The sequence below is a fragment of the Bufo gargarizans genome, chromosome 4, assembly GCF_014858855.1.
Source record: "Bufo gargarizans isolate SCDJY-AF-19 chromosome 4, ASM1485885v1, whole genome shotgun sequence".
NCBI classification, from domain to species: Eukaryota; Metazoa; Chordata; class Amphibia; order Anura; family Bufonidae; genus Bufo; species Bufo gargarizans.
In genome coordinates, this window is record NC_058083.1 from 32,237,716 (window position 1) to 32,262,980 (window position 25,265).

Below are 25,265 nucleotides of genomic sequence, written 5' to 3' on the forward strand. Positions count from 1 at the left end.
AGTACTGACTCCCTAACTTGTCATTTAAATGTGCTGCCTCCTTATATCTCCCTGTAAGATATGGTATGTCAGCACAGATTATACTGCCTTCTAACCTCTTCTTGTAATTCGTGTAGGGGCAGATAACACTGCCTTCTTGTATTTCCTTGTAAATGATGTAGGTACAGATAGTACTGTCTCCTTGTATCGCATTGTAAATGAAGTGGGAACTAAGAATGCTGCCTGATTGCATCTTATTTTGAATTATGTGAGTACTGCTAATGTTGCTTTCTTTTATCTCTTTTTTCCCTCTTATCTTGTAAATGATGTAGGTACAGATAGTACTGCCACCTTGCATCTCTTTGTAAATGATGTAGGCACAAATAGTACGGCCTTCTTGTAAATGATGTACTGTAGGTACAGATAATACTGCCTCCTTGTATCTTCTTGTAAATCATGTGAGTACTGATAGTGCTGCCTCCTTGTATCTCCTTGTAAATGATGTACTGTGGGTGTCATGCTTCAGTGTGGGAGGGAAACAACACACCAAACATAAGAGGGAAGGGGGAATAGGGAATCAGGCCTGAGAAGTAGGGAAGGAAAATGGACACCTCCTAGTAAAACCAAAATCCTGACTGACTACCAGTATGAACAGACCCCAGATGTAGGTGTATTCATTCGCAGGAAGAACTAGAGTCCTATCTAGCACTATAGGACCATGGTACTAATGGCAGGGACTACCTATTCCTCCAAAAGGAGGGATGAACAAGAGTCTCCTTCAGGCCTAATACAATAGGGAAAGGAAAGACTTAACGTCAGAGGGGCTATCAAAGCACCAGGAACTCAGCCGAGATCCACACACTAGCAATTCACAGGCACAGAAGCTGAAGCTATAAACCGCACAGCAATGTAGGAGAAGCAACTATAAATAAGGAAGGTTAAATGACCACATTAGCAACACCTGAAGCAAGTGGTGTGGCCATTATCAGAAACAACACAGACGCCTATTAATCCGCAAGGAAAACCTGTCAGATCAAACCACGTGTTGCCAGTCTCACTGATCTCCTGCCACCTGTCACGGGAACATCCTTGACAGTACCTCCCCTTCTACGGATGACCTCCGGGCACCTAGGACCGACCTTATCCGGGTGAGACCTGTGAAAAGCTTTCATCAAATGACTGGCATTCATGTCAGATGCCAGTACCCACATCCTCTCCTCTGGTCGAGAACCATTCCAGTGAACAAGATATTGAAGAGATCTACAGAGAATCCGAGAGTCAATTATCTTGGCGATCTGAAATTCCAAACTACCGTCCACCATGACAGGAGCGGGTGGCAAGTAAGACTGCTCCAAAGGGTCAACATATCTCTTCAACAAAGATTTATGAAACACAATATGAATTTTCAGGGCCTGAGGGAGTTCAAGATGGAAAGCTGCAGGATTAATAATTGCAGTGATCTTATATGGACCAATAAATCTTGGACCCAACTTCCAAGAAGGTACCTTCAACTTAATGTTTCTTGTGGACAGCCACACAGATTCATCCACTCTTAGGTCTGGACCATTCATACGTTTCCTGTCAGCCACACATTTATACTTGTTGTCCATATTCATCAAGTTATTTAGAATTTTCCACTATATAGATGACAATGATGACAAAAAACATTCCTCCTCAGGGATACCAGAAGTATCAGAACCAGAAAATGTGCCAAACTGTTGGTGAAACCCATATGCCCAAAAAACGTTGACTTACCAGTGGACTCCTGTCTACGATTGTTTATGCCAACCTCTGCCAAAGACAAAAATGAAGACCACTCCTCTTGGTTCTCAGAGACAAAACATATCAAGTAAGACTCCAGACTCTGATTAGTGCGTTCCGTCTGTCCGTTGAAAAGGATGAAAAGCTGAAGAAAAGGATAGTTGTACCCCCAGTCGAGTACAGAACGTCTTCCAGAATCTGGAAACAAAGTCCCACGATCCAGGACCACATCAGAGGGAATGCCATGGAGTTTCACAATGTTGTCAACAAACACTTGTGCAAGTGTTTTAGCATTAGGTAAGCCCGGTAATGCTATAAAGTGCACCATTTTACTAAAGCGATCAGCTACCACTAGAATAACTGTCTTTCCTGAAGAATTATGTAGATCAGTGATAAAATCCATGGATAAGTAAGTCCATGGTCTTGACCAGATGGGCAACGGAAGTAAAGATCCGGAAGGCCAAGTATGTGTCAACTTAGCACGTGCAGATGTACTACAGGCTGACACATAGTCTTCAACACACTTATGCAACCCGGCCACCAGAATATACAAAAGATGAGGTGGGCAGTGGATCTACTCCCAGGGTGTCCCTTGAGAACCATACATTGATGTTCCTCAAACACCTTGTGACGCAATTTCAATGGCACAGACAGTTTCCTAGAGGGACAAGAATCCGGTGCATCTCCCTGGGCCTCTAACACCTTTACCTCTAGGTCAGGGTAAAGAGCGGATATCACCACCCCTTCCGACAGTATCGGACTCGGATTTTCAAAATCACCACCTTCAGGAAAACTTTGTGACAAGCCATCTGCCATGACATTTTTAATCTCACGACGATAGGTGACAATGAAATTGAATCCGATAAAAAACAAAGACCATCTGGCTTGTCTCAAGTTCAGTCGTATTGTTGACCGCGAATATTATATTCCAAATTTTTATCGCGAATATAGTGCTATATATTCTTAATCGCAAATATTTTAGATTTTGTTTTTATCAGTAACCTCCCTTTTTGCTTGTGGGCCCATGAGAAGGCTGCAAAATCTTTGTCAGAGCTTAGCAACATCCCTAGCAACCAATAGGAAAGTTGCCTTCCTCATTACTATATAAAAACCTCCCCAGCAGCCATTTTCTGCAGTTTTTTTGCAGTTCTGAGAGAGAGAGAGAGAGAGAGAGCAGTGACATAACTGTGCTCTGTGCTTTCATCTGGATCATATTCCTTATCCAATGACATTTGATAGATAGTTAGCTCATATATATAATACAGATAGTGGGAGAAATTGTAGGTTAGATAGTGATATAGTGTAGGGTGTTAGGTAGTGTAATAGGAATTACTGTTTCTCTGCTGTCCATACATACATGCTACAGACATAGTGCTGTGATGTCACAACAATACTTAGTGCACCAATCATTAATATCTACTTAGACCTGATCAAATGTGAAGTTGCATGTATTGCACAAAAAATATGTGCATCATTAGTGCCGATTTGCGCAGTCGTGAAAATAATGACTGGAGATCACAAATTCTAGAATTCGTGAATTTATTGCAAATATTAAGCGAAAAATGTGTGAAATATCTCGAAAACGAATATTGCCTATGCCACTCACTACTATTTAGTGGTTTAGCCGACTCCAGGTAAGCCAGGTTTTTGTGATCTGTTAACACCGTGATCGGATGAATCGCCCCTTCCAACCAATGAAGCCACTCCTCAAAAGCCAACTTAATGTCCAGTAACTCTGTTACCCACATCATAATTTCTCCCTGCGGAAGAGTTTTTTAGAGAAAAAAGTACATGGACGCCATTTACCAGGTGATGGGCCCTGCAATAAAACTGCTCATACCCCCACCTCGGGCGCGTCCACTTCCACAATGAAAGTTTGTGATACATCTGGCGTCACCATTATAGGGGCAGAAGAGAAGCATTCCTTAATCGCAGAAAAGGCTTGCAACGACGAATCAGACCACACTGAGACATTTGTCCCTTTCTTAGTCATGTCAGTTAAGGGTTTTACTGTTGTTGATTATTTCTGAATACATTTTCGGTAATAGTTGGTGAACCCCAAAAAACGCATAAGAGCCTTCAGATTTTTGGGTCGATCCCAGTCTAATACATCACGGACTTTCTCTGGATCCATTCAAAACCTGAAGATGACAGCAGGTAGCCCAAAACTGCACCTCGTGTTCAGCAAAAACACAATTCACTAATTTTGCATACAATTTATTGTCCTTTAGGATCTGTAACACCTGTCTAACATGATCCTGATGTGTTTCGATGTCTGGAGAATAAATTAGAAGGTGATGAAAAATGTCATTCACAAACTGCTGGAAAACTGTAGGATCATTGGTCAACCCGAAAGGTATGACCAGGTTCTCAAAGTGCCCCTCAAGAGTATTAAAAGCCATCTTCCATTCATCCCCTTCCTTGATCCTAACCAGATTAGTGATGGACGAACATCGGCCGGGACGTTTCACGAACGTGCGTTCGCGATCAAATGTAAAAAAATGCATACGTAAAAAAAAATTATTTTTTTTTTTTACCATGGAACTGTATGGTGAATGGACGCCACTGTACGACATCTGTTAACACACACATTTTTGGTATGCATTAAATGGATGGCAAAAAATAGGATGTGAACCCATCCCTAGTGTCCGAATAAGCACCAGTACACAGCGGAGCAGCGTGGTGGAGAGGGGAGGCTGCCATGTACTGACAGAGCGCTACCTGGTCCTGGTGGTCAGGGATAAGGACTGTGTTTCCCAAGGATAATTTTTCTACTGAGAAATACAGGGCACAGTATAATACACTAGAATCTATATACTATAAAGATATCAGCTCTACCCCCGAATAGTAATACAATTAGGTGGTCATTTACTTTATAGAAATACGTCTATATTTGGTGTATTTCTGACACAGATTGTGGCACAAATTTCCTTAGCACCGCAATCTGCATCTTTTTCCCGCTCATGCCAGGTCTAAAAATGGTGGTGTGGGCAGGGAAAGGGATACAGTTATGGCCATACAGTTATTGGATACCACCGCCATACATTGACCGGATAACACCTCTGTACAGTGACCGGATAACACCGCCATACTGTGACTGGATAAAAAGATATAAGATGGCACAGTACAGGGAATGACTAGGGGCACTGCACAGGGTGTGATAAGAGGACACAATGCAGGGTATAAGGGGGCACAGTACTGCATGAGGGGCACAGTACGAGGTGGGGGGCACAATCACATGACCCTGTGACATTAGAAGGTCCTTATGGTGAATGTGGTTCATCCGCCAACATAATGAGAGGCAGGGGTGTGATTTTGTGGCTAGAGATAAAAAAATTTACTGTTGGCTAGTACAGGCCCAAAAAATTAGCCAATAGGCATTCACCTGAAAGCAAAGTACTTTGGATTCTGTGGCTGGAGGGACATTAGGTGGTCAGAGGATAACAATGGAACTGTTGGCCAGTACAGGCCCCAAAAATTAGCCAATAGGCATTTATGCTGCTGTATAAACATAAGGCAAGGACCATTCTTTGTTCTGGGTGGTGGCTAAGTGTAGGATGGCATGAGGAAATTTAATTACACGTGGTCATCACAGGTGTTGAGGTAGTCCAGGTAGTCGTGAACTAGGAGAGTGTGCTTAACGGTCACGATCCCCACTGCTGCACTGAACGTCCTTTCGGACAGGACACTCGACGAGGGGCAAACCAAGAGTTCCATGGCAAATTGTGCCAGCTCTGGCCACAGGTCAAGCATGCACACCCAGTAGTTAAGGGGTTCCTCACTTCTCAGAGTGTCCACATCGGCCGTTAACCCAATGTAGTCGAACACCTGTCGGTCTAGGCGTTCCCTGAGGCTGGGTCCGGAGGGCAGCTGTTGATGGGTTGGCTGCAAGAATGATCTCATATCCGAAGTGACCAACACATCTTCAAACCGCCCTCTTTTTGCAGGCGTGGTAGGATTGGTACCCGCACCTGTTTCGCTGTGGGTGGAAATTCCTCTGCCAGTGCCTGCAACATCAGAATGCAGCATCTCTCGCATCAAGGCCTGGAAATGCTGCATTTGACAGCCCTTTGTGATGCCAGTAACATGTCCGCCATTTTGTGTTTGTACCCGTGGTCTAAATACGTTGCCACCCAGTACAGGTCCTTGACATTTATGCTTTTTATACAGGGGTCCCTCTTCAAACACTGGATCATGAAGGCCCCCATTTGTACTAAATTGGAAGCAGTGGAGCGCCCTGGTTCCTGCTTTTCGCCCAGGAGAATTTCGTCCTCGGTCGCCTCCCCTCAACCATGGACAACACCAGGGATCCTCAAAAAGTTTAAATCCTGCTCTTCTTGCTCCTCCTCCTCCTCCCTCCCCAGCCACCATCCTCCTCTGACTCCTCTTCAGACTCCTGCTGACTTGTCTCAGATGGATTAACCCCAATTGGGAATTTATTCACCATTGCGACTTCCTCATTTTCCAGCTCCTGCTCCTCGAGGGCTTGATCAATGACACAAAGCAATGTACGCTCCAGAAAGAAGGTGTAAAGTACGATGTGACTGATGGCGCCCTAGCTGCGACTGACCAGTTTGGTGATCTCATCAAATGGCCGCAGAAGTCTGCATGCGTTGCACATAGGCAGCCACTGGCACAGTGAAAAGAAACCAAGCTTCCCAAAACCTGTCCTGCCGCAGAGTTCGTACAGGTAGTTGTTAACGGCACGTTTCTGCTGGAGCAGCCTATCAAGCTTATACAAGGTGTTGTCACCGCTGAACGTCAGCAGGGAAGCCATGGCCGTGTAAGATCTTCTAAAATGGCCAGAGATTTTCCTGGTCTGCCGCAAGACGCCCTGGACCCCGGGATATTTGGCAACGAATCGCTGCACAACTAAGTTCAGGACTTGTGCCAAGCACGGCATGTGTGTCATTTTTCCCTGTTTTAGCACGCTTAGTAGATTGGCATCATTGTCGCACACCACTTTACCAACTGTCAAATTGAGCAGAGTTAGCTACTGATCGGCCTGTGACCGCAGAGCTGAAATCAGTGCAGGACCAGTGTGGCTCTTGGCTTCCAGGCACAACAGCCGCAGCACAGCATGGCAATGTCTCACCTGGCATGTCAAAATAGGTTCTGGGGAGCTTGGGGGGTGCAGAGAAAGAGGCGGTAGCAGTGGAAAAGGAGAAGTCAGCCGAGGAGGAGACGGAGGATGGAGTAGGAGGAGGAGAAGAAGAGGCAGGCCTGCATGCAATCTGTGGTGGTAACACCAAATCCACATGGGTGCCACAGGTTACATGGTTGATGGCCATCAGAAGGTTCACCCAGTGGGCAGTAAAGTTATGTACCTTCCCTGCCCATGTTTGCTAGATCACGTGTCTGTGGTCAGATGTATCTTGGCACTGACACTGTGTGCCAGAGATATATTTACTTGCCGCTGAATGTGGCCATATAGTTCAGGGATGCCCTTCTGGGAGAAATATTTCCACTCGGGGACCTTCCATTGCAAATGGCCAAAAATGTTATAAAGGCTTCCGAGTCCACCAATTTATATGGCAGTAGTTGGTGGGCTAGCAGTTCCGACAAGACAGTGGTCAGCCGTTGGGCAAAAGGATTATACGGCGTCATCATTTTTTGTGTTTGAACATTTTGGCCACGGAAGCCTGCCTTGTGCCAGATGACCGAGACGACACGACAGCAAGGTGGAAGGTGGAGTGGAGAACAAATTGGAGGAGAGAGGAGAAGAGACAGGACGTGGAGCACCGGGAGTGTGGCTTTGTGGGTTTTGACGGTGTTGCTCCCACTGGGCTCCATGATGGGAAGCCATGTGCCTTCTTAAGGCGGTCTTCCAGAGGTGAGTGTTGGGCTTACTGCGACTTATGCGTTGACAGCACAGGCTGCAGATGGCAGCACTATTGTCAGCAGCTGACACGTTAAAAAAAGCCTACACTGCAAAGAAATGTGCCGGAGTCCTGGGAGCGCAAGATGTGACCGTGCATGGTGGATGGCTCATTCCAGATACATTTGCAGTCTGCTTTTTGCCTCCAGTGCACTGCAAATTCTGCCTGCTTCTCCTCCTTCTCCTCCCTATCTGCTGCTCCGTCTCTCCCTCTGAACTCCCCTCCTCTTCCTCTCTTGTGGGCACCCATGTGACATCCATCGACTCGTCATCATCATCACCTTCACCACCGCTGACATTAGAGATCTCGGAGTAGGCAGCAACAGTGGGGACCACCCTCGCTGGGCTGATCTGGGTACTGTCGTCAGACCGCTGGGTGGCGGCTGTTGCTAACTCCTCTTCCTCATCCGATGCCAAGAATGGCTGTGCGTCGGTAAGGCCTGAGAATGGATGGAAAAATAATTCCTCTGATTCAAGTGGAGGGGCTATGGTGGTGGTGGTGTCTTTGGTGGTGCACACAGCAGAGAGTGAGGAGGGTGCAGATAGAGAGGATGAGGAGGGTGCAGATAGAGAGGATGAGGAGAGTGCAGAAGCGGAAAGCTAAGCGAGCCACTCAACCAACTGTGGTGCATCCTTTGACATATTCGCACGCACCTTCTCCAACTTCCCACTTAGGCTCAGGCCTAGTGGACCTGCCCGACCCCTACCACTTCTGCCTCTTCCTCTGCCTGTCATTTTCAAAATGACCCTGTGCCAAAGTCCCTAGAGAAGAGAAGTATTTGTGGAAGTTGATATATGGCAGGCCTCAATCAATTGTTAGTTGAAGCTGGTATATCACCCTCAAGCAGTAATTTTGTGGACACAGCTATATGGAAAACCTCTATCACTATTTTGTGGAAGCTGATATATGGCAGGCCTCTTGTTCCTTGAAGCTGGTATATCACCCTCAAGCAGTAATTTTGTGGATGGAGGTATATGGAAAATCTCTACCTCTATTTTGTGGAAGCTGATATATGGAAGGCCTCATGTAGATATCCAGAAAAATAAAAAACGGAGACAGCACGTCCAAAAAGGTGCAAAAAGTGGAATTTATTCCGGATGCAACGTTTCGGCTGCGTGTTAGCCTTTTTCAAGCATGCTTGAAAAAGGCTAACACGCAGCCGAAACGTTGCATCCGGAATAAATTCCACTTTTTGCACCTTTTTGGACGTGCTGTCTCCGTTTTTTATTTTTCTGGATATCTACAAGTTGTTCTACTAGGGGCTTTTTACCACCCCTCCTGGAGACGAGCACCCAATACATCATTACCAAGGAGTGCTGTCCACCCATATTTTTTCGATATGGAAGGCCTCAATCAGTTGTTAGTTGAAGCAGGTATATCAAAACCCACAATCTGTATTTTGTGGACACAGGTATATGGAAAACCTCTATCACTATTTTGTGGAAGCTGATATATGGGAGGCCTCAATCAGTTGTTAGTTGAAGCTGGCATATCACCCTCAAGCAGTAATTTTGTGGACGCAGGTATATAGAAAACCTCAATCACTATTTTGTGGAAGCTGATATATGGGAGGCCTCAATCAGTTGTTAGTTGAAGCTGGCATATCACCCTCAAGCAGTAATTTTGTGGACGCAGGTATATAGAAAACCTCAATCACTATTTTGTGGAAGCTGATAAATCGCAGCCCTCAATCAGTATTTTCTGGAAGCATAAAAATGCACTATAATATACTTTCTATGTTAGAAAGAATATTATAAATATATCACACCCCTTTGTGTAGCACACCTATTGATAGCACAATGTTACCAGTCCTTAAAAGGACTTTTGTGGCCTTATTAGCTAGCGTTTGGTGTCCTATGCAGCCTGTCCCTGCTCCAAAATGCAACCTCTCCCTACACTGGCAAAACACTTAATGTAAAATGGCTGCCAGATCGGGTTCTGTTATAGGGTTGGCGGTGTGTCCATGTGCTGAAACGTCTCAATTGGCTGTCCTGTCCCACCTGATGGATGTGTCATGGGTCAAAGTTTGGCACAATGCAAAAGAATATGGTGCATGTGAACATCGCCATATGTTCCCATGTTTGGCGAATTGCAAATTTGCAAAGTTCCCCGCAAAATGACCGCCGGGCGAACCGCAAGGCAATCTCTAAACCACATTATATGCCCCCCTTAAGTCCAACTTGGAGAACACCTTGGCACCAATAACCTGGTTAAGCAAATCATGAATCAAAGGAAGAGGGTAGGGATCATGGAGAGTAATCCAGACATTGCCGAAGACCTCTGTCCTTTTTTTTTTTTTAACAAAAAAGAACCCTGCTGCCACTGGAGACTTGGAAGGTCCTATGTGTCCTTTAGCCAAACTCTCGGTAATATACTCTCTCATGGCCAGTCTTTCAGGTTCAGAAAGGTTATACAACCTAGATTTAGGCAATTTAGCTCCGGGAATAAGATTGATAGGACAATCATATTCCCGATGCGGAGGTAAATCCTGGCATCCACTCTCAGAAAACACGTTGGCGAAATCAGATATAAAAGAGGGTAATATCTTAGTAGCTAAAACAGAAAAAGATGTATTCAGACAATTGTAAATGCAATAATCACTCCAATCCAGAATCTGTCTACATTGCCAATTGATGGTTGGATTGTGCTTGCTTAACACCGTAAACCCAGAACCAACGGAGCAGGGAGACCCTCCAACACAAAACACGAGATACATTTTTGATGAAAGTCACCCACTCAATCTTATATCATGCATCACTTGAGATAAACAATTCTGAGCTAGAGGTGCAGAATCAATAGCAATAGCATTTTTTCTAATGCACTCTGACAATCCGTGCATGCAATGTAAATCACATGAGTACTGATAGCGCTGTCTCCTTGTAAGTGATGTACTGTAGGTACAGATAGTGCTTGTAAATCAAGTGAGTACTGATAGCACTGCCTCCTTGTATCTTCTTGTAAATCATGTGAGTACTGATAGCACTGTCTACTTGTATCTTCTTATAAATCATGTGAGTACTGATAGCGCTGTCTCCTTGTAAGTGATGTACTGTAGGTACAGATAGTGCTTGTAAATCATGTGAGTACTGATAGCACTGCCTCCTTGCATCTTCTTGTAAATCATGCGAGTTCTGATAGCACTGCCTCCTTGTATCTTCTTATAAATCATGTGAGTACTGATAGCACTGTCTCCTTGTATCTTCTTAAAAATCATTTGAGTACTGATAGTGCTGTCTCCTTGAAAGTGATGTACTGTAGGTACAGATACTGCTTGTAAATCATGTGAGTACTGATAGCACTGCTTACTTGAAAATGATGGACTGTGGGTACTGATATCACTGTCTCCATGTAAATGATGTAGGTACTGATAGCACTGCCTCCATGCAGAATCTTTGTTTGATGTGTGCTACACCTGCAGATGCAGATAATACTGCCCTTATCTTTCTGAATATGATGTGCTTACAGATATAGTACTGACTCCATAGAGCCTCCGATGTTGGTACAGAAAGCAATACCACTAGTCTTGCTATACTTTTTTCAGATACAGATAATATTGATTCCGTCTCTGACTCCTCTGCTAATGAAGAATCTCAGATAATACTGCCCCATCTCTCCCTGCTCTTTATGGAAGTACAATTGTCATTGCCTTCATGTCTACGCATTTTTCACCTTAAATGTTGCGGTTACAGGTCGTAATGTGCCATGTTCTCCTGGCAATCAAGATAGGTATAGATAGCACTGCCTATTCTTTCTCCTTGCACTTTACATTTCTAAGACTGGGATCACACATACAGGTTTTGTGGCAGTTTTTGAGCCAAATCCTGGATTGAACCCAAAAGAAGGACAAGTATCAAGGAAATGCTGATACTTCTTTCTTCGGCATTCACTTCTGTGTTTGCTTCAAATTTGCAGCAAAAACTGAATTTGTAATTCCAGCATAAAACTTTACTCATGAACATATTTGTCACTGCTACATCTGAATTTCTGACTTATGTGACTACCTACACTTCTTATGTATCATATATCTTTCCAGACTCCCGAGTCTACATGCAGTAAAAGTTGCCTGCTCGGATATCAACGAATTCCCATGAAAGGACCACACAAATGCTGCTACAGCTGTGACACGTGTCCGGAGGGTCAGATCTCTAATGCCACGGGTTAGTAATTTGCAATAGCAGTGGTATGTGTCTATTACTGTAGAATGAAAAAGCAAGGACACCCCATCTGAAGCAATCATTTCCTCTAAAAAACTGGAACAAATTCACTTTACAATAATATTTAAACAAAAAAAAAAAATCACACAAATTACATTTCATGTGGATTTCTTTAGGTTAATAAAATGACCAGTTTCACCAGACCTGGGTTCACAAATCTCTGAGTGTCATGATCTTCACCTGCCATACCCATTGCTGATGGCATGATTGCATAATTCAAATTCAGCTCTAGTAGCTCTGCTTACTGACTCCATGTTGCCTGACCACATCCAGTTCAGCAGCTAAACTTTCTTTAACTCTTTCAGCACTGAATTCTATGGCTATTTAAAGGGGTATTCTGGTAGGTAAAAGTTATCCCCTATCCACAAGGACCCCCACTGATCATAAGAACGGGGGCCCTTACCCCCTGCAGGCCTCCGGCTTCTCCCCTGAAATGGCCGGTTGCACAGGGACCTTCAGGGGGTACGGAGCCACCGTTCTCATGATCGTGGGGGTCCCAGCAGAAGGGCCCTCACTGATCTGATACTTATCCCATATTCCGTGGATAGAGAATAACTTTTACCTACTGGAATGGATTCTGCTGATCCCCCAATCCTGAGGTCTATGACATTGCCTGAGAACTGTCTAGTGGAGCCACCATGATAAGCCACTCCAGATTCTGCAGAACAACACACCTCATCTGGATGATCGTACACCTCCTGCTTCAGCTGCTGCAGCTAATTCTACTTCTGCCAAGATGCTTTCACCAATAACAGAGTCCTGTTGTTCTTGGCCACACTTGCTTTTACTTGTTTGCTATGATGGCAACCCAAAGTTCTGCAGATGATTTATTAATCCAAATACCATCCATTTTGAGGTCTTGCCACATCAGTTTTCATCTGACAAAGCAAAGGTGGTGTTCATCTTGTCTTTGCTGTCCGGAAAAGCACTGGCCTAGGTTTTTCAGCTTCAAGAGTGGAACAATCCTGTTTTGTCCATTTTTTTTTAGTCCATCAAACTTTGGGCATTATCTGTAGTATTCCCTTTGTTCTCCTTCTCCACTTTGTGACAGTATACCATTCAGATTAACACTTTGGCTAACAATTTGAAATGAAGTAATGAGGTGCTTGTAGCTTCCTTCTGGAAAAGAAGATCTGGTTATATTTAAGATAAACTTGCTGAATAAGACCTGTGTGCCATCCGGATCAACTAATATTTTTGCCAACCATATTTACAGATGTAGCAGAGTTCACACTCAAACTCTTAACTCAAATTTCTTAACTCATCGTGATATCCTGAACATTAGGTTTTAGGAAAGACGAAAGGGTAACTAAACTGATCATACCTGTGCTAGACTTTTTTAGGCTTCTGCACCTGCCCCTCAGGAAGAACCTATGCAAGCAGAAAGTCTCAAGCTCTCTATGGAAGAGTTTTCAACATAAGTGTAGCAACAATTTGTACTGGTACAGTTGAGAGAAGTTTCACTTTCTGTAGTAATGTTCCATAAAGCTGGGAAACTACAGTGCCTAGGGTTAGTAGGAGAGACGGCCTTAGGTACAAACTTTTACTCTAAAAATGTTCAATTCTTATCACCCTACATGTAGCTATTCCCGGACCCAGCTTTATTGTACAAGCCTTCTTGGATTCTGGGTACAATGGGAACTTCCTGCGTCAATCCCATTGCTTCCATGAATATCCAAGCTAGTTTGCTCCACCATAGCTTCTTTGATCCTGCATGTATTTTTTTATGTTTATTTTTGCAAAGATTCATTGGTCTTGTTTAACTGGGATCTCTATGGCTACAGAAACATAATTCATTAACTGTAACTCTGATCAGATTACCATCTGGGAAGAACATTCTCACTCTCACTACTTGCCAGTAATCTGCCAACCCAGGATTGCCTAATCTAGATATTGTTTTCAGTGAATAATAAGTGGAGACCATTCCACATCAACTTTATGACTGCATTATTGATCTCCCTGTCACACTTTCTAATTTTAGCCAGGTTTTCTATTATCGCTTCCCAAAACTGAGACCAAGACTCTTTACAGTAAGTGGAATCTCAGAGTCAGATTCTTTGTTGAGAAAAAAGGATGGGCCCCTGCATTATTGTATTGCTGACCGGAGATTAAATAAAATCAATTTCAAATACCCACTTCCTCTCATTTTTAAGATCTTTGATAAGATTCGAGTTGTTAAGACTTACACCAAATTGGCCCTCAGTGGGCATGTAATTTAATCCAAATTAATGATGACGATAAATGGAAGACAACCTTAAAAATTCACAATAGAGTTAGTAATCCTAGATTGATCCTTCAGGATCACATCAATACCATATTCTAAGATGTTCTTTATATTTGTGTGGTGGCATACTTGGATACCTGGATGATATTCTGGCATTTCTCTTGATTTAGATTCCCACCAAGTAGCTGTTCATTTTGTTTTACAAGCTTCTCTGTGAAAATCACGGCAATGCTAAGTTTGAGAATTGCCATTTTGAGAAGACTTGACTGAGTATTTTTAGGAAATGTAATCTCAAACTAGGACCTGAAAATGAGCTCAGAGAAGATGTCTCCAATCCTGACATGCCTGTTATAATAGTTCCATGCATTCTCTATGTAATAACAATTCTGAAGCATCTATTCTTATGGCTCTATGTTGTGCCATTCCTATATTATTTCTACTAGAAGTTATGAATGAATTGCTAGCAGTCTGCAGTAAGGGTACAGAGGGATGGTAACCAGTTGGAGATGTGTACCTGCACAGTCTGAAAATGGCAGCACTGATTCGATAGAGTGAGTCTGTGCAGGTACACCATCCAACTGGTCTCTTATGTTAAATTTTTTCCCTGTAGATAAGAATGTCAGTACCAGGCCCTGTTGAGATGATTTGACTCTTGTTATATGGCTGGCAAACGTCAGTATACTATTCAATGCAGTCACATTTTGCCTGTCTGGTGCAAGTTTGCAACATTCTTTCAGGAAGGAATTTTATCCATAGATAGCAAATTCTGTCCAGGGATCACCCCTCTAATCTGTCAGGTTAACCAGGAATATGCAAAACCTTAGATTATGTTTCTCAGCATTATTGGTGGCCTCTTCGGTTCATGACATCAAAGACTTTATAACAGCTTACTTAATTTATGCACTAAACAAGGGTACACAGAAAAAAAAACTGCTGGCCTATTCCATCTTCTTATCAGTTCCAAATTCCCCTTGGTCTCACGTCACTATGGACTTTTTATAACTAACTTGCCAAATTCCTCAAGCAGTACTATCATATGGTTAGTAGGCCACTTCTATAATAATCTTATTGTTCCTCCTCTAGTTCACCCTTCTGACAGTGCTCTCTCTTTTAATGAAAAATATCTTCTGCCCATGTGATCTTTATTTGCATATCATCACAGACAGGGAGTCAAGTTTACATCCATATTCTAGCAATTGCTACTTTTTTTTGTATTGGAGGTCAAACTGGATTTCTATACTGCTTATCATTCTTTGTCCAAAGGACAATTTGAAAAAGTCAAACATGTGGGAGACATTTTGAAATTTTGGCTTCTTTCCCTAAGACAATTGAGGGGACTTTACAGAATTGTCCTACAACTATCATACAGGATAGTCTGGTAAAGCTTTACCATTCTAATTTGTGCATGGACAAGGATCATACTTACAGTATGTCAACTGTTGCACACGGTTTCCAAACCAGATATGTTGACCTCCATCCATTGCCACCCAGAGGATTCACTATGGAGGTAGTCTTCGTGTTATTGAGGTGTCATATAAAAGGTTTTAGATGCTGATTAGACTAGAAAAGATCTCCAAAGTATAATCAATGCTACCTAGTATTAATGTGACCCTGCCTTAACATATACTCTGATGCAGAATCCACAATAAAGGGGACACCACCTAGGTTGTGTGTCAGAGGAATGTCTTGCAAACAGGACAGGGGCGTATACAGACCAGGGACCAAAAGAATACTTTATTATGCATGTAATAAATGAACATGACAGTAACAAATGCAGGCTAAGCAATACTGGTAGCACTACCACAGAGCCGAGTGCACCAGCAGACCAGAGGAAAAACCCAGAGGGCAGAGAGCCAGTGAGCCTCGTTCTTCATAGAGCCCCTGGTGGTGAGAATGAACTGGGCCGAGGCCTCACTGGTCACACTTCCAGCAAGGTGTCGGTACACTTGGCCCCTATCTGCAAAGAACCACGCTGGTGCAAGCACCAGTGGAACAGACAACAGAACCGAAACCCAAGCAAACACAGGACATGGAAAAGTCAACAAATGGGAACCAGCAAACAAGAAGATGCCTGGGCCCCATGCGGAACAGAAGCATGGCAGAGCTGCACACAGACTACATATCCTCCCTGCGGAGAACCCAGGAGCTCTCTCATGAAGGCAGGACATAAACAGGACAGCAACAGAAGCAGTAAGGCACTGCATGCAAGATATGGAGCAGACTGGATCAGAAGCAGTTGAGCAATGCCAGGCTGGACATAGAACAGACAGGATCAGAAGCAGTTTAACACTGCCAAGCTATCAGACGTAGTTAGAACACTGCTAGGCTAAACATGGAACAGAGTGCATCAAGACACAGAACAGAAGATCAGACAAGGCATGGACAAGGAAACATCAACACCAACAACATTAATGCTTTACCAGGCGACACCACACAGAAGAGCAGATGGCAAAACCCCCTGGTCAGCAGCAAGGGGCTACACCCAGCAAGGCACAAGATAGACTGACCAAAAACCCCCACAGCTCACAGGTAGAAATAGCTGCTTAAGAGGACACCTGATAAACCACACCCAGGCACAGACCAGGGAATGTTAACCCAAACATAACCAGAAGTAACCAGAGGCACAGAACATACAATCACAAGTGTCAGTTCACACACTCGGCCGCAGCCAGCACGCTTCACAAAACCAGCATACATGGGAACACCCACAGCCAGTACACAAAGCGCATGCAGCCAGTTTGCACGTCACCGGTGGCAGGAACCACAGAGATATGGATGAGGGGAGACACAAACACAGGCCACAGTTCACACACAAAACCGCAACCAGCACGCAGCTCCAAGGAACCGGCATACACTGTCTGCAGCCAGTACGTGGGAGAGCCTGCAGCCAGCCTGCACTGCCACAACTGTCACAGTGAACCGCACAGTGACAGTGTGTAATAATTGACCAAGCATCACTAGCAGTTTTTACTGTACTTTGTCAATCTTAGCTCTCAGGTGCTCTTTTTTCATTTCCAGTAGTGTATATATGCTTACTAGGGATGAGCGAATCGACTCCGGATGAAACATCCAAAGCGAAGTCGATTCCCATAAAAGTGGTACCTTGGAACCGAACCAGAGTTCGGGAAATGTTTTTGTACAGTAGAAATTCATTTATGAAGTTATTACCCGAAGTCTCGCGAGACTTCGCAAAGTAATAACTTTGGCTCATCTGAGCCAATACATTCTAATACTGTACGAAGCGCTCGCTCCGTACAGTATTCAAACGAACTTTTATGCGAATCATACCCTAATGATTACCGTCCTATAGCTCTCATTCAGCACCTGCCGTTGCTGTACTGTGACCTGATGCTGCTCAGCATTAGGACATTGTTGGTGCTGCTGTACACTATGCCCTCGATCTGCATGTCCTCTCGATAAAGTAAAGCAGTGCCTGGGCCAAAGCAAAAGAGTCAGGACTCCATCAGCATGACCTACCAATTGGACAAGAGGCTCCCAGTTTCTTCTTGCTGCCACTGCTTTTTAGCTGCCCACCTGCTGACTTCCATGTATGTGCAGTTGAAAAGCGGTGCTAAAACTGACCAGTTTTCCCTCAATAAATTTTTTTTCAATCACAACCCACAGAGGTTCAATCAGATTGAGCTCTAGAAAATTTGGAGGCCAAGTGAAAACCAGGCTTGAGCTATTTGTCCTATTCCTCATTTCTGGACAAATTTTGTAGTGCAGTTGGGACATTGTCCTACTGAAGGATTAGGGACACTGGTGCCTTGAAGTGGGAAACTTGGTCTTTACAATGTTTATATACTGTAGGTGGCATATGTCACATCCACACATATTCTGCTGGGATTACTTCCTCTGACTTGTCTTCTTTCCATAGTGCATCTTTGTACCATGTGTTCCCCATGTAAGTGATGCCCACTTCTGTAGCTAGCCATTCACATGATATAAAAGAATGTATTACATCAGATGAGACAACTTTTTTCCATTGCTCCCTGGTGCAGTTTTGATGCTCATGTACTCATCATAAGCACTTTCATCAGTGAACCCGAGTCAGCATGGGTACCATGACCAGTCTGTGTCTACACAGCATGCTGCCCCGTGTGTCCTTACATATTTTTCATAGCCAGCACAGATGTTTTCAACAGTTTGTTGTACTATAGATTGTATGTAGGACTGCACCAGATGGGCTAGCCTTTTTCCTTATTTGTATAAAAAGCCTTGGTAACCCATGACCATATCATCAATACACTACCTGCCCGTTGTTGACCACTTTTGGTGTGTACTAACCATTGCTTACTGGGAACATTGCAGAAGACCTGTCATTTTGGAGAGGCTTTGATCCCATTGTCTAGCCATCAGTTCATCTTTCTGTGGTTTTATGTTATGGGTGTCACAGATCAGCAAATGTAGACCCACTGTGTCAATCAGTTTCACTTAGGGCTTACACTAAAGGCGTTATCCTGGTGCTTTCTCGATATTCACCTTTTAACCCCAATACAGGGATTGGGACTTTTTCCTGCGGGTAAACAACCAGGCCTTTACCTCCTGGGATAGTCCCGGTGGGGTCAGTAGCTTGGGAGCTCAGGATGCGTAAAACGCACCAAAACCGCAGGTATGCATGAACAAGCACTTAGACAGGTTTTCGGAAACTTGGACTCCAGACTGAAGAAAAACATGAAGACACAGGGAGAAGCTTACAAGCAGTGAGGTTACCAGAGTCAGGCAAGGCAGACAGGCTGGCTACTGGGTAGGAGCACGGACAATACAGATGAAGTATGTAAACAGAACTTCACACTGAAAACTAGAGGTACTGGAACACTGGAGAACTCACAGGAACACAGGTTGGAGATAATGCAGGGATGATGCAAGATAATAGCAGAAGCACCAAGAGATAAAGCAACGTGTAGTCTGAGCACAGTCCAAGGTTAGGGCAGGCAGAGTACGTGCATCGTCCAGGTAGTAAGTCCAAGCTCAGGGCAGACTGCAAAGAGCAGAATCGGTAGACAGGCAAGGTGTGGTAAATGGGTAGTCAGAAAATAGAGAACACCTTTGCTGGCGACTAAAGACTAGACAACCTCAAAGCCCAATCACACTACCCTTGGGGAGGCTGCCTTAAATACCAGGGAAGGATTTGCAGATGCATGCACTGACCCTTTAAGAGCCCACAGGTGAGAACGAACACGCTCTCAGGGAACAGAGTCTGGAGCAATGGAGACAGTAGCTTGCAGAGTTTACTAAGTGTCATAGTAAGTAGCAGGACAGAAGCGGACACTGACCCGCTGACCTAAAAATGGATGATTCTTATATGACTAGTTGACTAATATCATACTTACTAATTGGTTTTCAGATATGGAGAAATGTATGACCTGTCCAAAAGACAAATTTTCAAACCAGGAAAGGACTGCATGCATCCCACGAGCAACTGAGTTCCTATCACATGGAGACGCACTGGGGATATCTCTCATTGTCATCTCTCTGTTATTCTGTTTCTTGACAGCTGTGATATTAGGAATATTTGTCAAATACAAAGACACAGCAATCGTGAAAGCCAATAACCGGAACCTCAGCTTTATTCTTCTCCTCTCCCTTATGTTATCCTTTCTCTGCCCTCTGTTATTTATTGGACGCCCATCAAAGTTGTCCTGTCTCCTACGACAAGTGGCTTTTGGGAACATTTTTACAGTTGCTGTTTCTTCAGTTTTGGCCAAAACAGTCACTGTGGTCTTAGCCTTTCGAGACACCAAACCCGACAGGACCATAAGAAAATGGCTCCGGAAGAACCTTGCAACAAGTCTGTTGTTAGTTTCTTCTTTTGGTGAGTTTGTTATCTGTGTTTTGTGGCTGATAATTTCACCACCATTTCCAGAGCATAATACCCAGGTTGCCTTTGATAAGATAATATTACAGTGCAACGAAGGATCTTCCATTGCTTTCTACATAGTTTTTGTCTACATTGGATTCCTCGCTATGTTGAGTTTTATTGTGGCATTCTTGGCCAGAAGACTTCCAGACACCTTCAATGAGGCTCAGTACATCACCTTCAGCATGCTGGTGTTCTGCAGTGTGTGGATCTCCTTCATCCCGGCCTATCTCAGCACCAAGGGGAAATACACGGTGGCTGTGGAAGTTTTTGCCATCTCATCTTCCAGTGCTGGACTTCTGAGCTGTATCTTCATTCCCAAATGTTACATTATTCTACTGAAACCAGAACTGAACATCAAATCTAAGCTAATTTTTGTAGTTAAATAAAAAAAAAAAAGCAAAGCTAAGTAATTATCATTCTTTAGAATACGCAGGTTATTACTGTTATTTATTAATTATCTATTATATTATTAATATTAAGAACTCAATAAAATCAATAAAATAATTTCTGAACATTATTCTGTTTTTCGTTATCTGCTAAGCAGTAGAAAGGACTACTCATGAAATTGAATCATCTGTCAATATTAATGAATGGAGGTAAGCTATCTCAGGGTGCATTCTCACAGCCATATTTCGGCTTAAGTACACGCTTATGGAACACATTGACAATACTGAAAGATGAAGGTTGTCAAAGACAGATTAATTTTTTTCTATACACTTGTATACACCAATATATTTTGACCCTAATTTAGCATAAGGAACCTTGAGTGGAATGTCTTTCTTGGCTATCCAAACTTTGAAGAATCAAAGTCTTTAAAAGATGTGGACCAAAAATAAGAATGAAGTTTTAATTGATTCTTGATAATAATTATGTAGCGCAAATTCAGCTACCAGAATATATAGTAATGTTAGATTTACATGGGCTGATTTTAGACAGATTAACAGGAACAAATGTTTGTACAAAGGCTTGTTCCTAATAATTCATGACCCGATGAATGAACAAAATACTGTGCAATGATCTGCGGATACCTCAATCATTGCTCCTGGGCAGCAGGAATCCATATGAGGATGAGCGATGGCAGGATCCCCGCCATGCCATTCAACTTACTAATGCACTTGTACTACTTTTTCTGTCTTATTCTGGAGATCGGGAGAGTGGTTTGACTGCACCGCCATGGACACTTTATTTCCTCTAACATCACCGGCCCCCCATGATGCCCTCTGTCTGCATCCCCACCCAAATGGTCACAATTTCAAATCCATTTGATTTTGGTCTGGTTGATGCTCTGAATCGAAAAAAAGGCTAGGTGGAGTCCACTGCTTGTCATATCGAATCTGTGTGGAGGCAACAGGGGATGGGGGTGTAACTGGAAGAGTTTTTGGACCAGATGAGGGTGTAATAGGCACTTACATTTCTGGGTGATCTTGCAGCACACAGCACTGAGAAGTGTTATGGCTGCAGCTCATGTATTTCCACAACCTAGAAGTTTGAGTTGTAAGCAATGGAGCACAGCGGCAGCATGGAGATTGGAGTGAAGACTATGGTCTGTATTACACTGGCAAATTGTCTGACAGATCATCACTAACGAGCGTCCATTAGTGATTATCTGGCAGTGTACTATAGCCACCGATTACCTGATGAACGGGAAAATGCTTGTTCATTGGGTAATCCAGATTTTTAAGCAAACTTAAAAATCATTGTTTGCCGGCTGCAGGTCGTTCTGTCTAATCATGATCTGCTGCCAGCAAACAGCTAGTCAGTATGGGGACGAATGATGACATAATGATAAATGCTCCTCCTCATACTGTGGAGGAAATCACTGCATGTAATAGCAGCGGTCTCCTCCGCTAGTGGGCAGGCGTTTGCTGGGAAGGAACTGTTCCCTCCCCACACTGGTCAGCCACATCGCTAAATGTAATACTGCCCTAAGAAAAACTTGACATGTACACTAATAGGCTGTGTAGGAGATTAGATAAGGTTTACTCCTTTAAAGTTTTGTGGTTGGACTCAATCTTTGATGGATTGGACTTTATGTAGCTCCATCCAAAAATATTTTGCTGAAAGTACATAACCTAAGAGATTGGTCAGGAGAAAACATCTAGATATCACTCAGATATACAGCAAAAAATCACCCCACAAAATTCCTGAAAATATTGTTAACAAAATATTGGGGTGCTCTCCGACACCGCAGCAGTGTCACTCATTATGTCCATCTGGACTGTTAAAGTCAGCTTTCCATTACTCACCTTCTACATTGCAAATGAGATTATAGGCTGTTTTAAAAAAAATAATACCAAGCAGCTGATTGAACACATCAGGAATTAAAGGCAATGGATACTGATTACTGACTGTAATTTTGTTCAGTTCATGAAAATCTACCATCTTTCTTTTCTACCAAAAAAATTTAAATGGAGAGAAAGACATCCTAATGATGAAACTAGTGCACAGACTGACGACTGACGGGGATCTGGACTCTGCTGTAGGTAAACCACCAGGTTGCTACCATTTGTAGTAGTTTTTGTTCAAGTGATTGCTGACTCATGGGGGTCAAGAAACACTGGTGTGGAGTACTTAGGGATCAGGCAAAATCGTACTCAGGGATAAGCCAAAGACAAGGCAGACACTTCAAATCCAATAATCAGGGAAGTGGGCTGGACTGAGCAACTGAGTCACAATGTTCTATATTGCTTTTGCTGTGTTAGGAACTTCAATGGAGACCATTTGACCACTTCTGGTAGGTATATGCTTTACTCTTGGAGCAATGAGACCAGGCGCAGTTCTCCCTCTTGAAGTTGGGCGGCACAAAACCGGTGACCCACACAGGGCCAACTTTAAAGCGGAAAAAGCCTCTTCCGCCCGATCATCCCAGCGAACCATCACTGATTTTCTTCCCTTCAAGAGTACTGTTAAAGGTGTGGCTAGAGTAGCAAAGTGGGGGACAAACCTCATGTAATAGCCCACCATTCCCAGGGATTACTTTACTTGCCTAGTGGTGACAGGTAGGGGCCAGTTCCGTATTGCCTCTATTTTGTACAATTGGGGTTTGACGAGTCTGCGCCCAATGACATATCCTAGGTATTTAGTCTCCTCTAACCCTATCGCACATTTTTTTGGGTTAGCGGTTAGTCCAGCCTTCCGAAGGGAGTCCACTACAGCCTGCACCTTGGGCAGGTGACTCTCCCAGTCAGTACTATGAATGACAATATCATCCAGGTAAGCCGAGGCGTATCTACGATGGTGACGAAGTACAATTTCCATTAATCGGCGTAGGGGCGCCATGAAGGCCAAAGGGTAACAACTTCTACTGATACAGCCCCTCAGGGGTGATAAAGGCAGTTTTTTATTTGGCAGCCTCTGTTAAGGGCACTTGCCAGTACCCTTTGATGAGGTCCAAGACCAAGAAATACCTTGCCTGTCCTAACCGCTCGATAAGCTCATCTACCCGGGACATGGGATACGCATCAAATTTAGAAATCTTATTTAATTTACGAAAATCATTACAGAACCGTAATGTCCCGTCTGGCTTGGGTATTAGAACTATTGGGCTGGCCCACTCACTTTTAGACTCATCGATGACATCCAGCCTCAGCATTAGCTGCACTTCCTCCTAGATGGCTTTTTGTGGACTTTTGCCTGGGGCTCGGTGACAATATCATGCTGGATTATGGAAGTGCGTCCAGGGAGTTCCGAGAACACATCTGTGTTCCAACTAATGAACTCCCTGGCTTCCTGAGCCTGTTTAGAGGAGAAGCTGTCAGCAATTCTTATTGTGGCAACCGATTCCCCTGCAGCAGACAGAGGGGCCAAAACCTCTTCCCCTAGACAAACCGACTGCGGTCTGTCCTCAGCGCAGGTCTTCCTATTCTTCCAAGGTTTCAGTAGATTAACATGGTAGACCTGCTTTGGCTTTCGCCGCCCTGGCTGGTGTACCTTGTAATTTACATCTCTAATTTTCTCTATTACCTCATAGGGCCCCTGCCACCTAGCCAAGAACTTACTGTCCACTGTTGGTACCAGAACCAAGACCCAATGACTAGGGTTAAAGCTCTGGACTTGAGCCTGCCGGTTATAGATTCGACTTTGGGCCCGCTGAGCGGCCTCCATATGTTCCCAAATCAGAGGCTACACGGTCTCTATCCATTCTTACATCTGGATCACGTACTCAATAACACTTTTATACGGAGTTGGGTGTTGTTCCCATGCCTCCTTGGCTACATACAACAGCCCGCGAGGATGTCTGCCATATAGCAGTTCGAAGGCCGAGAACTCAGTAGAGGCCTGGGGCACCTCTCGCACTGCGATCATGAAATTGGGCCGGAGGAGGTCCCAGTCCCTTTCACCTTTGGACACCACTCTTTTTAACATATTTTTAAAGGTTAAACCTTTCTACCAGCCCGTCCGTTTGCGGATGGTCGATGGACATCCGTAACTGTTTTATGTGCATGACCTTGGACATGACCTTGGTTCGTCAAAACCTCTTTGGGTAGTCCTACGCGGGAAAACATCTCCATTAACTCTTTAGCTATGAGTTTGGCTGATGTTTGCCGCAGTGGCACCGCCTCCGGGTACCGGGTAGCGTAGTCTAGGATGACTAGAATGTGTTGGTGCCCTCTAGTGGACTTTGGTACTGGTCCTATGAGATCCATAGCGATTCTTTCAAACAGGACCTCGATGATCGGGAGAGGTACTAAGGGACTACGTAAATGGGGCTGGGGCTAGTTATCTGGCAGATCGGGCAAAACTTACAAAACTCTTCCACCTCTCTAAAAACACTGGGCCAGTTAAACAGCTGTAGTATACAGTCCTGTGTTTTCTGCAATCTCAGATGACGCCCGAGAACATATTGGTGCGCTAGATCTAGTACCAGTTTGCGATAAACCTTGGGCACCACCAACTGTTCCACATTCTCCCCCTGTAGTTGGTTGACCTGATAAAGAAAATCATGGAGAACCACAAAACGCGGAAATATCGACTCGGCCCCAGGTTGTTGTGGTTCTCCATCGATAATTAACACATTCTCCCAGGCTCGGGATAATGTCGGGTCCCTGTGTTGTGCTGTACCGAAATTATGACTGGAGATATTCAAGTCTGCCAATTCAGGGCCCTGCGGCAGGTCCTCCATCTCCCCAACCATCACATTCAGCGGGGTTGTTCCCCCCTCATCCACCGATGTGGCGGTCACCCCTACTGCTGGCCCTTCGGCCTCGGATTCCTAGGGTTCTGGCCTCCCACTTGAGCAAGGCCAATCCCCTGGGGTTATCCATGACTGGGGACCGGAAAGTCTCATAGCTGGCCACAGTTCCGGGAAGTCCGGGAAGTCTCTTTCTATTTTTAGTTTATAGTGT

The 25,265-nt window shown here is 44.0% G+C and overlaps 1 protein-coding gene across 1 annotated transcript in view; it reads left to right on the plus strand.

Annotated features, from left to right (window-relative positions):
- Window positions 1-20,756, plus strand: part of LOC122935161 (vomeronasal type-2 receptor 26-like) — a 127,522-nt gene extending 106,766 nt beyond the window's left edge. The window contains exons 6-9 of the mRNA XM_044290926.1: window positions 11,653-11,776; window positions 19,405-20,273; window positions 20,579-20,603; window positions 20,722-20,756. Of these exons, the coding sequence (XP_044146861.1) occupies window positions 11,653-11,776; window positions 19,405-20,273; window positions 20,579-20,603; window positions 20,722-20,756 (1,053 nt within the window). The remainder of the gene's footprint in view (window positions 1-11,652; window positions 11,777-19,404; window positions 20,274-20,578; window positions 20,604-20,721) is intronic.
- The last annotated feature ends 4,509 nt before the right edge of the window (window positions 20,757-25,265 follow it).